This window comes from Catharus ustulatus, chromosome 9, assembly GCF_009819885.2.
Source record: "Catharus ustulatus isolate bCatUst1 chromosome 9, bCatUst1.pri.v2, whole genome shotgun sequence".
In the NCBI taxonomy this organism is placed as follows: domain Eukaryota; kingdom Metazoa; phylum Chordata; class Aves; order Passeriformes; family Turdidae; genus Catharus; species Catharus ustulatus.
In genome coordinates this window covers 31,612,390-31,627,469 of record NC_046229.1, presented here as the reverse complement: position 1 = coordinate 31,627,469, position 15,080 = coordinate 31,612,390, and the positions used below count along the sequence as shown (strand labels likewise).

The following is a 15,080-nucleotide window of genomic DNA, read 5'->3' as shown; positions in this document are numbered from 1 at the left end:
GCCTCCTCCAATCTGCTACTTAAAGCTGGGAACATGAGTTGGACTGGAAAACATCTGCTCTGTGCAACCCAGGTCATGGTAATCATTTATGACTGTTAGTAGATCTGAAATTTGCAGGTAAAACGTTTCCTACATAGACATACCAATGACAGTGCCGGTTCCTCCTGGTCTCCCTGGGTTCTGCTGAGAAGAGCAAGGGCAGTGTGGCTGCTGTCCTTTGGAGCAGGGATGAATCAGCAGAGGGTGAATAGCAGCAGGCTGGTACTGCTGTATTCTCTCTGCAGACGCAAACTACGTGAACACATTCATCACATCCTGAGAATGCACCCCAGATTTGCTTTTGTGCCTCTTGTTATTACAGGCTGGTTGGGCTTGAAAGGTAGAAATCAACGATTTCCGACCTAGCCTGTCTCATGGAGTCAGCAATTCCCAGCTGCCAGTGGGGACTTCGAGGGGCTGTCCTGGTCTTCTCAGGTGTCAGCCTAGCAGGGCCAATGCAGAGTATGGCATTCACATCTGCTCCAGGTGTTATTCCCTGTCTCAGCGAAGCTGGCAGGTTTGTATTGGACAGATTTGTATTGCACAGATGCTGGCAAAGGTCTTGTCTGAGGCCATGTCTCAGCTGTGTGACTTGTGCCACCAAGGAGAAAGTGCCACCTGGATTGGAATGTCAGGCAGGTGGCAGGTGGCACAATTTTCCCTTGCTTTCTGAGGGGAGTGAGGCTTTTCCTTTAATTCACAGAAGGACCACGCTTGATATGTGCTGCAGATCAAGGGGGGCTTCCTTGAGTTCATCATCTTGTGAAGTCTGGATAAAGGAAAACTGTTGAGCTTCCTCTACAGCTGGTATTTCCAAGGGGCTTGCAGAGGTGTTGGATACAAACCTCTGTGAACAGCCTCCAAAATGCCAGTGACGGGGTTGCCGTGGTTGTATCATGAGTCTTGCATTGGTTTCATGTTTTCCTTGCAGTCAGTTCCTGGAATCACACAATTAGGTAGGAATGTGTTCTTTAATTTTCAAGGAAGAAAGTCCATTTTAGGATCTCCCTGTGGCCCTGAACCTTCACAACTGAAGGGAAGTGAAGAGGTCCTGGGTCTGCTCACCCAGCCATTCTGAACATTTTATAGACAGATTCATGCTTTTAAAAAGGGACAATAAAAGCCTTTCTCAATTTTCTGAAATATAGTCTTTTCCATCACTTCAAGGGCTGAACACATAAAATCCAACCACTCTTTTCTTGTCTCCTCTCTAACCCAGCACAGAGGCGATCTGAGTAGCTTCATGTCTGAAAATGATCCATTTTGGGTGCACGAAACAAGTTCTGCAGGGCTTGAATTATTTTGGTGAGATTGTGGCCGCCTTTGAGGTTCTCAGCCTTGTTGATGTTGCCCACGCCTCACTGACTTCAAGGAGATTCCTGCTGGGTGTTAGTCTGGGAAAGGAGATTTCAGAGCTGATGAGCTTAATGAACTAAAGCCACTGCTCAGCTGCTGCGCAGAGTTGTGCAGCACAAGAATCTCTGTGGTCATCCTTAGCCCATGGCCTTGCTACAGAGCGAAGCACAACTCTCCCCAAAGTTAAGGATGCTGAGGTAGGCACTGAAGGCTTTGCTGTGAAAACCAAGAAGATTCCTAAATGTGCCATGGGAGCCTAAAGCTGAGCTTTAGGGCTGGCTGAGGGCTCAGCAGCTGGGGTCACCCAGCACCTGTGTCCTGGTTTTGCTACCTGCAAGTTCCATTAGAGAAGGACAAAAAGGCAGAGAGCACTGGGAGGGCCTTTCTAAAACATCCCCAGACTTCTACTGCTTCTTGATTGCTGTTATTTCATCTTAGTTGCTTTCAAATCCAACTTTAAAATGATTGTTTCAAAGCCTCTGCTTTGTCTTTGGCTTCCCATACTGTCTCAGGGCGTTCTGCCATAAAAATATGTCTCTTCCCAGTCTGGGGTGGAAGAAAAGCCTCGTCTCTTGCTTTGCAGCAGCATTCAAAGGAAAAAAACGGATTTTGGGGCAAGTCTGTGCCTGGAAAACTCCACACCCTGCTGCTGAAGGAGTCTATTACCTGGGGAGCCTTGGGGATGGGACGTGCCAGCTGGGCAGTAGGGTCATCAGTAGCAGCCCGGCTGTTCCCGGGGCAGCAGGAAAGAGGAGCATCCCCACCCCAGGGCTCCGGGGGATGAGCAATGGCATGGCTCACCTCCAAAGGAGCCGGAGCCCCGAGGTGTGGGCTCTTGCCCCTCTGCCTTGGTGTTAGATGCTGCTTTTGTATCTAAAAAAGGATTCAAGGAATTTGGGCTGCCTGGGAGGAAGGGGTGAGCTGGATGGGGAGGATGCTGGCAATTACACCTTTCTTTTGCCTTGATAACCTAATCAAGCTGACGAGCCCTTAAAATAAGGCTTTAAATCTTGGGTGAGATAACGGTGGTGATCCCCCTGAATATGGAGTGTTCTAATCACCAGCTGGATGAGGACAAGTCCTGGCAAGGTCTCTGTCAGTAGTGAGGGACCACCTTTCAGAGCAGCCCTGCACAGGCTAGGCTGTGCCTCTCTCTCCCCTGGTTAGACAACGAGGCGTGATAATCCCTTAAGGACTTAATTACAGCTGACAGAGCTGGAGCAGACCATCTTCGGTCCCATTCCCATCACAAGATGGGTTGGAGCAATGCCGTGGATCGTGTCTGCCATGGGTGGGTCGTGTCCATCCACCATGCTCTGTACCCCCAGGCCTGGCTGTGTCAGGGAGCCCTGTCGTTTCCTGGACCCATGCCCGGTGTGGAGCCCCTGCCCTCCGCTACCCTGGCGAGCCTGGGCTCTGGCAGGCTTGTTTTTCTAGCATGGCAAGTCCGCCTAAAATGCCTAGGTGGGGCCCAGCATGGATAATGGCCTTCCTGGGGACAGAGCCAGTAACAAGCCCTCAGCAGCCGTGGGCACCCCTAGTGCCAGAGGTTCCCTGGCCTCAGGGGCTGGGGAGGGAGCAGAGGGCTGGATTTTGGGGCTGAGTCCACCCTGGCAGTGCCTGGCTCTGCCCCGGGGCACGAGCAACGGGCACCTTCCGTCTGGGAGCCGGTGACGTGTGTGCGTGCGTGAGCAAAGGCACGGCTTGGGCTGGCCAGGAGGATGGAATCACAAAATCCTGGAATGGTCTGGGTTAGAAAGGACCTTAAAGAACATCTAATTCCATCATTCTGCTGACCCTCCCACTGGACCAGGTTGCTCCAAGTTCCATCCATCCTGGCTCTGAACATTTCCAGGTATGGGGCATCCATAACTTTGTGGGTGACCTGTGCCAGCGCCTTACTGCCCTCACAGGGAAGATTTTATTTTTTTCTGATATCTCATCTAACTCTCAGTTTGAAGACATTCCATTGAAGGGGCCACTGGGCTGCTTTTTTTAGCTGTAGAGTGGGATTTTGTGGGTGTCACTGGATGTCCTTGCTGAGCATCCCTGGCAGGGGTGAGGAGAGGGCAGGGATGTCTCCAGGGTTCCCATTCCACAGGGTGCCCAGGTAGTGCCCAGTGACGCTGGCTGATGTCAGGGCATCTGACCAGGGCGCTGCCCTCGGGGTGCCCACGATGGTGACAATGTGCATTTTGGGGCTGAATCAGCTGCCTCCACCATTACAGGATCACAGGTTCATTTAGGTTGGAGAAGGCCTAAATCATGGAGTCCAGCCTGTGACCCAACACCACCCTGTCAACCAGGCCTTGCCACTCAGTGCCACCTCCACTCTTTCCTTAAATACCTCCAGGAATGATGGCTCCGCCACCTCCCTGGGCAGTCCTCACTTTATCAGAATTGTATAATTTGATGCCGTTTGTCCCCTCCCGGAAGGGTAACACCTCAGCAAAGAGCGGGGGAGGAGGGGAGTACTGGGCCCGTGCCCATGAGATGGGGGCGGTGACGGGGGGCTGGAGGCCTGCTCTGGGCTCCCCCCGGTGAGGGCTCCCCCGGTGCACGGGGGGCTGTGGGTGGGTGCCACTGCTCGGGCTCCCCGCCTTGTCCCCGCCCCGTCCCCGCCCCAGGGGCGGTGCTACGGGCGGCTCCGGGCGCTAAAGGCGGCTCCGGGTGGTGCCGGGCGGCCTGGCGGGCGATGTGGCTGCGGCGGGCGCGGGCCGGGGGCCCCGGGGGACCGGCGGCTGTCCCACCGCTCCTGCTGCTTTTCCTGCTGCTCCACGTACCCGCAGCGCGGCCCGGCCCCCTCTACTCGGCCAGTGATCCCCTGGAGCTGCTGGGGCCGGGAGCGGAGGGGCGGCTGCTGGGCTCTAGCAGCGCCTGGGCCGTCGAGTTCTTCGCCTCCTGGTGCGGGCACTGCGTCCACTTCGCGCCCACATGGCGGGCCCTGGCCCACGACATCCGCGGTGAGTCGCTGGCCCCCTTCTCCTCATCCCCCCCTGCCCCCCCACCAGCGGCTCCCCGATCCCTCCCTCTGCTGCTGACCTCGTTACCCCCCACCCCTTATCCCTGTCTCTGTCCTCTCCCGTCAGTGCCCAGCGTCTCTGCCCCTGCACTCTCAAATTCCCCGTGCATCTCTCCCTGTTCGCCCATCAGCACCCCTAAATTCTCCTCCCTGTGCCCCTGCGTAGGGGGTCCCGCTTCCCCCAGGACCGGGAGCATCCTGCAGTCCCTCCTGCGTCCTTGCCCCGTTGTCCTCCCCCTCTTCGCCCGCACTCTTAAATCCTCCTTGCATCCCGGGCTGTCATTCTCTCGGTGTCCTTCCCACCGCCGTCTCTCAATCCGCTCTGCCCTACCCTCCCCAAAACCCCCCTGCGGCCCAGCTCCAGCCTCCCTGGTGGGAAGGCCCAGCTCCCTCCCGGTGTCCAGCTCTTGCCCCCCGATATTCAGGCCTAGCTTAGCAGCATCCCTGGACCCCCTTTGGCAGGGAGAAGCTCAGTCTGAGCCTGCCCCAGGTATGGGGGGTCCCGCTGCCCCCCAGACTTTCCCTCAGCCCCGCTCCTCCCGGTGCCTGCAGGGACAGGGGTGGCAGGTTGCTGGGCGCTGATCCCAGCTGGTTTGTTCCCGGCTTTGACCTTGGTGCCTGGCCTGGCCGGTGCCAGCCCTGCCTGGGGAGCCGCACACCCCGCTGCTGGGCCCCTCGTCCTGCCGGGACTCATCCTGCCTCCCCCGGCATGCCGGGGTGCGCGCGGCTGCTCCCTGTTATTGCACTAATTGATACAGCGCGGTGGCTGCCGCATGAGTCAGGGCGCCGGCCGGGCATCCCGTCCCTCCGAGGGGATGCCGTCCCTCCCTGGGGATGCCGTCAGAGCTCCCCGACGGGCAGGATGTGAGGAATGGGGTGCGTGCCCGGGCCCCGCGGGGCAATGCCGGCTCTCCTGGCCCCTCTCCAAAAGAGGGCTCCCCCAGGGCTCCCTGCTCCGGAGGCCGGACCGCGGATGGTGTGCCCGTGGAGGCAGGGCGGGGAAGCCGCCCCCGTGCTGCTCAGCATCCTCACTGCCATTCCCACGGGTAGATTTTCGTAGGAGTGGGCTGGACGGGGAGGATGCTAGGGTGACCTGCGGGTACCACGTGCAGATGAGTATAGGAACGTGCCTAGCTCCCGGCAGCAGGGGTTATCACGAGCCCGCCTGTGCCACGAGTGCCAGGGCAGTGGGAAGCAGCACACCTGTCCCACCACCTGAGACATGGGACAGTGTGTCCCCGCCTTCAGCATGCTTCTGCCTAGGGCAGCATGGGCTCCATCTGCATGCTAGTGCCGTGTCCCTCCCTGTCCCACTCTAAGGTTGGCAGGATGTTCTCCAGACTGTGTCCTTTACACTAAAAAGAAGCCATTTCAGAGCTTTGTTTTCCATTTTCCTGCTGGTTTTCAGAGGCTGCTGCTTAAAATGCCTCCATGCCCCCTTTCATTCATCTGTTTTACCCCAGGGGCCTGCTGGTCTCACAGACGGGGAGTGGATGCTCAGAACCTGGGCAGGCTCTGTTGCTGTGCTCTGACCTGGCTGCTGTTTTTGGGTTGTCTGCTCTTGGTTATCAGCTGTGCCCTTGGTCTGGGGTGAGACAAGCTGGAGCCTGTGTTCCTTGCTCTCTCTGAGCTATGGCTAGCCATCCCTCCCCTTCTCCTGGTGTTCTCTTCCTGGGAGCTGGGGCAGAGGCTGGACAGGCAGAACCAGCTGGGCAGGCAGTGTCGGGCAGAGCTGCCTGTGCTCCGGCACGGGCAGAGCAGGGCGTGCAAAGCTGGCTCCTGCCTCACATGGCTTTCCCTGTGTTGCTGCTGCCAGGAAAGTAGGGCACCACACACCAGTACAGACCACAGCCCTGGATGTTCAGGCTTGCAAACCATCCGTCACTGTCCTGCGAGGGGCAAGCAGTGGTTTTGGGACAGGAGGATCTCTGCCGCTGGCACAGCAGGAGATCCCTCCTGTCTCCATTTGTGGGGAGGAGGGTGGTTTTTTGGAGGTGTGGGGGTGCTGAGCTGTGCTGACCTCATCCTCTGTGCCCACAGAGTGGAGGCCTGCAGTGATCCTGGCAGCCATCGACTGTGCCGACGAGGACAACCAGCAAGTGTGCTCCGATTTTGGGATAACTGGCTTCCCCACCATGAAGGTGAGACTGCATGTGCTGAGTACTTGTTAGGTTTCGCTGTGCTTTGCCTTTTGGCCTGTCCTTTCTCTTGCTCAATTGGATTGACAGGGGTATTGCACCAAAATACTCCCCTTGGGGCTTTGCAGGCTGAAGCTGTTTCACCCTTCCCCAAAACAATGCTGTGTACTGGCTGCAGACAGTGCAACTGCTGGGCGATGGAGCAACAAGGAGGGAGAAAAACCAAACTGCTGTTTTGTGGCGAAACATGGGGACTGGATCTCTGCTAGGATGAGGGAGTCTGAATCCTGAGTTGGAAACACTTAAGAAAGGCTGTTTGAGGGCAGAGAGAGGCTGTAGACACAGGTTTTGGAGAAGTGCACGGGGATGCTGTGGGAAGTTGCAGCTCCTGAGAGCCTCCTGTGGTGGCTGGCAAGGAGCCATCCCTCCTTCTGGGCTTGTGCCCAGCACTCTAGCTGTATCAACACATTGTTCTGCAGACCTTCCCGCTGCAAACAGAGCCTTGCTCCAATAGAAGCAGTGAAGCCAAAGCACTCCAGGTGCCACAGCCAGCAGTCAAAACCAGGATTGCCTTGAGATGGAATGGGTAGAGATGAAGATTTTATCAAACATGCCCACAGTCCCAGCTTACAGGCTCAGCTCCCGATGGGGTCAGATTTGGGGTTTTCCAGGCAGATTGGCTTGGCCCCAGCCCTGCCCTGGGGTCTTACTGAGTGCCCACTGCCCTGGCACACTGATGGAAACATCTCCTGGGGTGGGGAGGTGTGCTGATGTGGCTGTGCCAAGATGTCACTTGCTTCACGTCCTGTGTCCCTGCCAAGCACCTTTTGCAAACAGCTCCAGCTCCCAGCCCAGCCTGCAAAGCAAATACCTGGCTGATGCAACCTGGTGTTGTACTTTGGCTCTGCCCTGGGTACTGGAGCCACTGTGGGAGGTCAGGAGTGGGAAAACCCTCTTTGTGCTGCTTCATCAGAGTTCTGGAGCAGGGAGACTGGTTTGCAGACTGGGGAGGTTCTAGCTGCCTCCTTGGGACCTCTGGAGACACCTGCTCCACTGTCTGCCGGTGCTCAGCCCTTGACTGGACATGGCTTCCAGCCCATGTTTGCATCCCTTCCCTTTGGGATGCCCCAAAAGACGGGGACATGCCTGGGAGTTCCCTCTGTGCTGGCTGATGTCATTTGGCATGCTGCAGTGTTGTGGGGAAACTGAGGCAGAGCTGGTCTCAGCCTGCTGGGTTACGCTGCCTCCTGTCCCACCCTAAACACTCACTCCAGTTTCCCCTTGTGGGTTTTTTTTTTTCCCTTTCAGTTCTTCAGAGCTTTTAGCAAGAAGCCAGAGGATGGGATAAGGATTACCAGTGAGTATTCAGAGCCGTGGGGTTTTCTACCCAGGGTGTGAAGGGCCCTGCTGTCCACACCTCCCATACTCTGCAATATCAGGGATCTCTGGGGGCTTGGCTCCAAGCAGCTTCCCCTGGTTCAGCCCCTGGGATTGGCTTCCCTAGGTCTGATCCCTTGGTGTCCTATCCCCCTGCAGATCCCAGTGCCACTGTTGAGGACTTGCGCCATGCCATCATCACCAACCTTGAACAGAGCCAGGATGCTTGGCCACCTGCCTGTCCTCCGCTGGAGCCAGCAAGGTAGGGGCAGCAGGAGGCTGGGATGGCCTCTGTCCCATGGGGAGCAGGTTTCTGGGGAAATCCTGAACCCAGAATGAGCAAGGAGCAGCTACTGTATTGCCCATGTCCCAGGGAGACAGAGATGACCTGGCCAGGGCATAGCTGTTTTCATGGCCCAGATGAGATGGGCCATGCTCTTGGATCTCCTAATGAACCTGCTCATCAGCCTTGCTTAGAGCAAGCAATTCCTGGGCTCCAAATTCTTTGGGATTTGGCAGTGTCATGCCATGCTGAGTGAGGCTGTATTAGAAGCTTTTTCCCATCCTGAAAAAGGGGTTTTCTTGATTCTGTACAATTTTGGTATCCGAGTTGTCCTTGCTTGCATGCAAACAGTTGCTGCGTCGTCCTGAGAAAGAGCCTTTGGATATCCCAAAGCAATGGTCAAGCTAGGCATATGCCTCAGGTACTCTGATGCTTCTGTGTCTTGGCCAAAAAAAACCCCCAGCCCTGGTTCAAGTTCATTGCTGTTTTTTCCCTTGGGTAAGTGTGCAGCTCCCTCCTGCCTTGCCCTGCCCTTCCTGTGTTTTGTTTTCTACCTCCTTGGCCAAGCCCAGTGGGTTTTTTCAAAACCTGTAAACCAGAGCAGGAAACTAGGCTGGAAACTTCAGCAGGAGGAATTGCCTGCTCAGTGGGGCTGATCCTGCACCAGCACTCCCTGCCAAATCCCAGCAGGCAAGGGTCAAGCTCCTTGTGAGGGGGAGGGCAGAGCATCCTGCTGATGCCGAGGCACCTGCTGCCGTCCTCCGTCTCTTGCAGCGCCGAGGAGGTTCGCACCTTCTTCCAGAGGAACAAGGACCAGTACTTGGCACTCATCTTTGAGAAGAGCAACTCCTTTGTGGGCAGAGAGGTGGGTACAGCTGCATTTATCCCCCATTTGTTTTGGAGCTTGTATCCCTGGTGCCTGGTAACTCCTAGGTGCCTTTGGCGGGGCAGCTCTCTCCAGGAAGCCTCCCTACCCAGCTTGCACGCAGCTTAGCCAGTGCCAAATGTTACACAGGGCACTGAACAGCTCTGCTGCCTCCCTGGTGGGGCTAGGGAATCCCTCTACACCCCCATCTGACCCCATCTGAGGCTTGCAGGTGGCCCTGGACATGCTGCAGTACGAGAATATTGCGGTGAGGAGGGTGCTGAGCAGTGAGGAGGAGCTTGTGGAAAAGTTTGGCGTCACCTCCTTCCCCTCTGGATATCTGCTCTTCCGCAACGGCTCCTTCTCCCGCCTGCCTGTGTGAGTGTAGGACATGAGGGGTGGCTCTGGGGGTGCTGGTGGGCCTTGTGGATGGAGCCTTGTGCCCATCTCTCTGTGCTCCTTTGTACTTGTGGGAAGGTGTATGAGGAAGGAGACAGTGGCTGAGTGGGAGAGGCTGGTGGGAGGTTGCTGGTGGGCACTGAACTGCACTGCCAGCCCTGGCTGGAGCTGGAAGAGGGGAAAATCCTTGTGACTGAGCCATTCCCTTCCCACACCTGCCTGGAGGTGGCATGATACAGCTACCTGGTGCTCAGCTCTGTTCCAGGATGTGTGTAAGGCTACCTGCTGCTGAGCCAGGTGAAGTGTATGGAGCAGCCCACGCTCCCTCCCCAGGCCTGAACTACCCACTTGGCTAAGCCTTCACTCCCTTCCTTGGGGTTAGGTGTGGGAGAGAAGACGGACTTAAGGCTTCTCCTTCTTGGCAGGCACATAGAGGCGCGTTCCTTCTACACCTACTACCTGCGCACGCTCACGGGCATCACCCGCGGCTCCTACAAGCTGAACGCCACGGCCAGCAGCTCCAACGAGACCGACCGTGTGGCACATCCTCTGCGAGCCGACCGGTCAGACCCCACACACCCTGCTGCTGGGCAAACTGGGGCTGGGAAAACCCCTGGGGTGAGGATTAATGGGCTGATGGTTTCTCTGCCCTCCCCAGCTCCAAGCTGTACATGGCTGACCTGGAGTCCGCACTGCACTACTCACTGCGGGTGGAGGCTACCCGTGCCTCCTCGCTGTCGGGAGCACAGCTGGCTGCCTTCAAGTGCTACGTGGCCACGCTGGTGAAGGTGAGGAGCTCTGGGTGTCAGTAGAGGAACTGCCTGTGCCTCCATGTGTCTGTTTATGAAATGCAAACACACAGTGTGGGCCACCGTGCCCCGGTAGTCACAAGTAGCAAAGCGTGACAGTCTCAGGTGTCGGCCCTGTGTCCTGATGTTGAGTGTATCCTGTGGCTGCTGACAGGCACTCCTCATCCATGTGGATCTACAAACTCAGCCCAGAGTCCCAGTGGGAGCTAAGAGGGGATGCTGGAGTGTTTCAAACAAGATGTGTGTTGCTGGCTTCAGTGGCAGTGGGATTGTCACTTGTAGGAGGTGTCAAGGCAGGAGGTCTTTTCAGAAGAGAGGCTGGGGTGTCAGAGATGGTCACAGAGGTTTGTCACTCTGATCTGGATGCTGGGCTCAGGGAGCCAATCTCTGCAGGCTCCTTTGATAATAGTCCAGGAAAGGAACTCTCACTCAGAGTCAGACTCCAGACAAGCCTAATTTAAGGTCTCCTTTTTTCTTCTGTGTTGAGCCTGGCACAGCTGAAGTGACTGAGAGCTTTGAGCCAGCACAAGCAGGGCAGTTTAATTTCCTGCTGTGATGGAGTCCTGCTGCATTTGGCTGTTTCCTCCACTGGGCCTGCAGGAGCCCTGTGTCCATCTCCATCCAATCCCTGTCACAGCCCAGGCTGCTTGGCAGACTGGGCCCATGCCTTCTTTCTTTGCTCCCTCCTTTGTCACCCAGGGTCTTGTGCTCAGTTTGACCTTGCATAGCCTTCACTGATATGCAAGACACCCCCTGCTCCCACCCCTATCTGCTCTCCCCTAGGAAAGAGCTCCAGACATGAGCCTTAAGTCCTCAGACCTTCATGTGGCTCCTCTGCCTGCCTCCAACCATTGTCCTCACTCTTTCTCCCTTTAATGTGAACTACAGAGACAGGGAAATAAACCCTGTGGCACCAGCTCCCTGCCCATGGGTACAAGTGTGCTGGGGTGGTGGGGAGCAGTGGCAGTTTTATTTGATCCATTTTCAGTTCTTCTGCAAACCTTCCCCTCGATGAGCTGCAGCAATGGTTGGTGGGTGCTGGTGCTTCCCCAGGGACACTGAGCCAGCTCTGCCATTGCCCTGCTCATCCACAGGACGGAGCAGCATCCCCAGGATTGCCAGCACAGGGCTCAGCCTGGGGGAGCTCAGCCAGCAGGTCCCAGCCTTAACTCTTGCATTCCCAAGAGGCATTAAAGGAGAGGGAGAAAAGTCCTAACATGAAAAAAAAGTGGCTCCTGGAGGAATGAATCACACAGCAAAGCCTTCTGTCCAAGGAGTCGGAGGACACTGTGTGTGCAGCACAACTGGCAGCTCACAGATAATTCCCCTGCAATTTTGGGTCTTTTCATGTGGTTCCCCATGGGCCTGGGAAGAAGAACAGCTCAGACCCAACAAACTGCTTCTTCCTTTCACTTCTCCATCACTGCTCTGTGCTGGTGTCTCCTCCTCCCCACAGGTCGGTCCCTCTGTCTGTCTGTCTGTTGGTGCATGGGCTGCCAGGCTGCTCCTCTCCCAGGAGTGCTTTTAAAGTGCAGCTGCTAATCGGCTTTGCCAGACTTATGGACAGAGTGGCTTTTTGCCTCCCTCAGTTGGGGCTGGGGTTTGGAGCCTGAACATGCACACAGTGGACTTGCCACCTGGGGCTGAGGGACAAGCTGCAGCCCCCAGCCTCTTGGAGATAGGCACCACAACCTTGCCAGGACCACACTGCTCTCCAGCAGAGAGGATGCTGGTGCTGCCCAGTGCCTGTGCTGGTGAGGCAGGGGTGCTGCCCTGTTGCTCCCAGGATGGAATCTGTGTCTTCTCACCCCTCTCCCCACTCTGCAGTATTTCCCAGGGCGCCCCTGCGTGCAGACCTACCTGCAGACCCTGGATGTCTGGCTGAGGAACTGGACAGAGCCTGAGCTGCCCCGCACAGTTTTGAAGGAGGCCATGAAGAATAACAGAGATGTAAGATGTCCATGGGGACCCCCATCCCCTGCTCTCCTTACCCCAGCTCCTTGCCCCACAGCTGGCACTGCCTGCCAGCCCCATCACGCTCTGTCCATCTGTCTACCAGGCCTCCCACCCCTCCGTGCTCCCCACCAACGTGACCTGGGTGGGCTGCCAGGGCAGTGAACGCCATTTCCGTGGCTACCCCTGTGGGCTCTGGACCATCTTCCACCTGCTGACTGTCCAGGCTGCCCAGAACGGCCCTGACAAAGGTACTGGTCCCCCTGGGGGCATCAGGGGCTCAGGGAGGGAGTGGCCAGCTGAGCTCTGGCTTGGGTAGGGATGCTGCACATGGACAAAAGTTTGTTTCCCCCCCTTTTCATCTAATTCAGTGGCAGTTTCCATGGGGCACAAGAGATAGAGCTTTGGGATGTGGGATTGCTGCCTCAGCTGTGGAACTGTGATGGTGACGCTGGGGGGTCCAGACTCACCCTGTGCTCTGCCTCCCCCAGAGTTACCCCTGGAGGTGCTGAGCACCATGCGCTGCTACGTCCGGCACTTCTTCGGCTGCCAGGAGTGCGCCGAGCACTTCGAGGCCATGGCGGCCAAGTCCATGGACAGGGTGGCGAGCAGGGAGGAGGCCATCCTCTGGCTCTGGTCCCACCACAATGAGGTCAACGCTCGCCTGGCGGGTAAGGGGGGCTGCCACCGGGGGAGTCGGGGGGGAAAAGGGCAGGTGAGGTGGAGGAACATCCCTCTTCCTGGATGGGTCTGGGAAATGGCTGCAGGGTGTAGCAGAGGATGCTACCTGTTGTCATTGTCCCCCATCCCAGGGGACAGCAGCTGGTCCCAGAGCATCAGACTGCCCTGGAGATACAGTTGGATTTTACGTGCCCCTTATAGGGAGCTTCCCAAAGCTGCTGTTTGCCCTTGGAGGACCCTTCCTCCTGAGGTGGCTCCTCCAAATGTCTCCATGCCCAGCTGCTGGGTTCTCTAGGGTGTTTATGCAGAGGGAGGGCACATCACATGTCCCCTTTAACCCCCTCGCTGGCTCCGGTCCCTGCAGGAGGTGACACGGAGGACCCCAAGTTCCCCAAGCTGCAGTGGCCCCCGCCGGACTTGTGTCCCCAGTGCCACAAGGAGGAGCGGGGGGTCCATGCCTGGGAGGAGCCGGCTGTGGTCACGTTCCTCAAGGCACACTTTTCCCCGGCCAACATCTACATGGACCATGCCGAGCCCGACCCCATGCCCGTGGCCAGGGAAGGCACCAGCGCCAGGCTGGGCACGGAGGGCCCACGAGAGGCGAGGGGGAGAGAAGAGGAAAAGGAGACGGAACGAGAGGCCAGAGTCCCGGGGCGCCCAGGCTCCCCCGAGCCACGGCGCCCCAGCATCGTGCGGCTGAACCCCAAGTTGCGGGAGGGGGGCGAGGACATCGTGGACCTGGATTCCTTCAGCGAGCAGCATTTCAAGAGCCAGGCGCTGCGAGCAGCCGCGGGCCGGCGCCGGCGCATCAGCAAGCGGGACACCATCGCCCTGGCCCGCGATGCTGCGGCGGGCAGGGAGCGCCGGCGGGGCCCCGGCGTCCTGTTGAGAGAGGAGGAGGATGGCGGGGAGGGCCTGCGGAGGAGCCCCTGGCTGCGGGTGCTTGGATTGGGCTTCTCCCGCCTGGACATCAGCCTCTGCGTGGCCCTCTACTTCCTCTCCTCCATGTGCCTCCTGGGCATGTACACCTTCTTCCGCCTCCGCACCCGCGCCCGGAAAGGCCGCCCTGGCTTCCCCATGGCCTGAGAGGGGTTGGGGGGCCCGGGGGTTTTCCCAGGGTGGGTGGGCTGCTGAGGCAGGACACCCCTGGGACAGTGTTTTGTCCCACAGCAGGCAGCGGTGTGGCACATCCCCCTCAGGAGCTGCCCTGCTCAAGGCAGTTGCCTCACCCGGGGTAGCGGGTGGAGGGCTCTTTTTTTGGGAGGAAGGAGGTGTCAGAACATCCCTCTCTCAAGTCATAGTGCCATGATTTTGAGCGTGTGGGAGCTGGGACATGAACATTGGTTTGTGTTTTGGCACGCAGCTGCCCTCAGAAGTTCCCAGGCACTGGACGGGTTTCAAACTGGGAAGCCCAGTCCTGTGCTGGAGAGTAGCCCATTGGGGTCCAACCACTAGTGGGGCCAGGAGGGTGGAGGTTTAGCCCCCCAAAAATCGGACACTGCTGGGTGGGGGCAGCAGTCATGGGTCCAGATGCATTTTGTGTCACCCCTCTGAGATGTGGCCCGGGGCCTCCCCACCATTCCTCACCCCCCTCCCCACGCTGTTGTTCGTTCTCTGCTTGTCTTAGTGGAATAAATTATTTTTGCCGATGCCTGCCCTGCTGTGTTGGCTGGTCCCTGCCACGTGGGTATTCTCCTGCCTCCACCTCCACTCCTGGAGGAACACTTGGTTTTAAAGTCCTTCCAGTATTTTTAATTCTTATTATATGATTTCTCCTGCCTTTTGCTTGAGGATGATGCACCTCTGGGCAGCTGTGCTCCATACATCTGCTACATCTCCAGGGCTGGGATGGCTCCTGGTTTCTCCTCAAGCAGGGGGAGGCAGAGGAAGTATGTGGGGGCCAGGAAGCTGCTGGAAAAAAAAGTTGGCATGAGCTGTGGAGCCGCAGTTCACTGCTGCCCATGGCCATGATCTGGAGCAGGGAGACTCAGATCAGATCCTGGGGACCAGGATTTCTGTGGGTGTGGGCCTGTCCCCGATTCTCTCTGCCCTTTTATCCTTGTTAGGAATCATTAAGGAAAATGGTTGTTTTCCAGAGCCACGGCCGGGGCCATCTGCTCTCCCAGCACTGTCTAAATCCCCCTGTAACAAATTCATT

General features: G+C 57.5%; 1 protein-coding gene across 1 annotated transcript; it reads left to right on the top strand.

Moving 5' to 3' along the window:
• Window positions 1-4,063: 4,063 nt before the first annotated feature.
• On the top strand, window positions 4,064-14,571 carry QSOX1 (quiescin sulfhydryl oxidase 1). Its single transcript, XM_033067920.2, has 12 exons — window positions 4,064-4,358; window positions 6,458-6,558; window positions 7,864-7,912; window positions 8,092-8,194; window positions 8,990-9,080; window positions 9,313-9,458; window positions 9,905-10,042; window positions 10,138-10,267; window positions 12,116-12,238; window positions 12,348-12,492; window positions 12,733-12,912; window positions 13,287-14,571. Exons 1-12 carry the CDS (start codon window positions 4,091-4,093, stop codon window positions 14,006-14,008), a joined length of 2,196 nt encoding a protein of 731 aa, XP_032923811.1. The 5' UTR covers window positions 4,064-4,090; the 3' UTR covers window positions 14,009-14,571.
• Window positions 14,572-15,080: the final 509 nt, after the last annotated feature.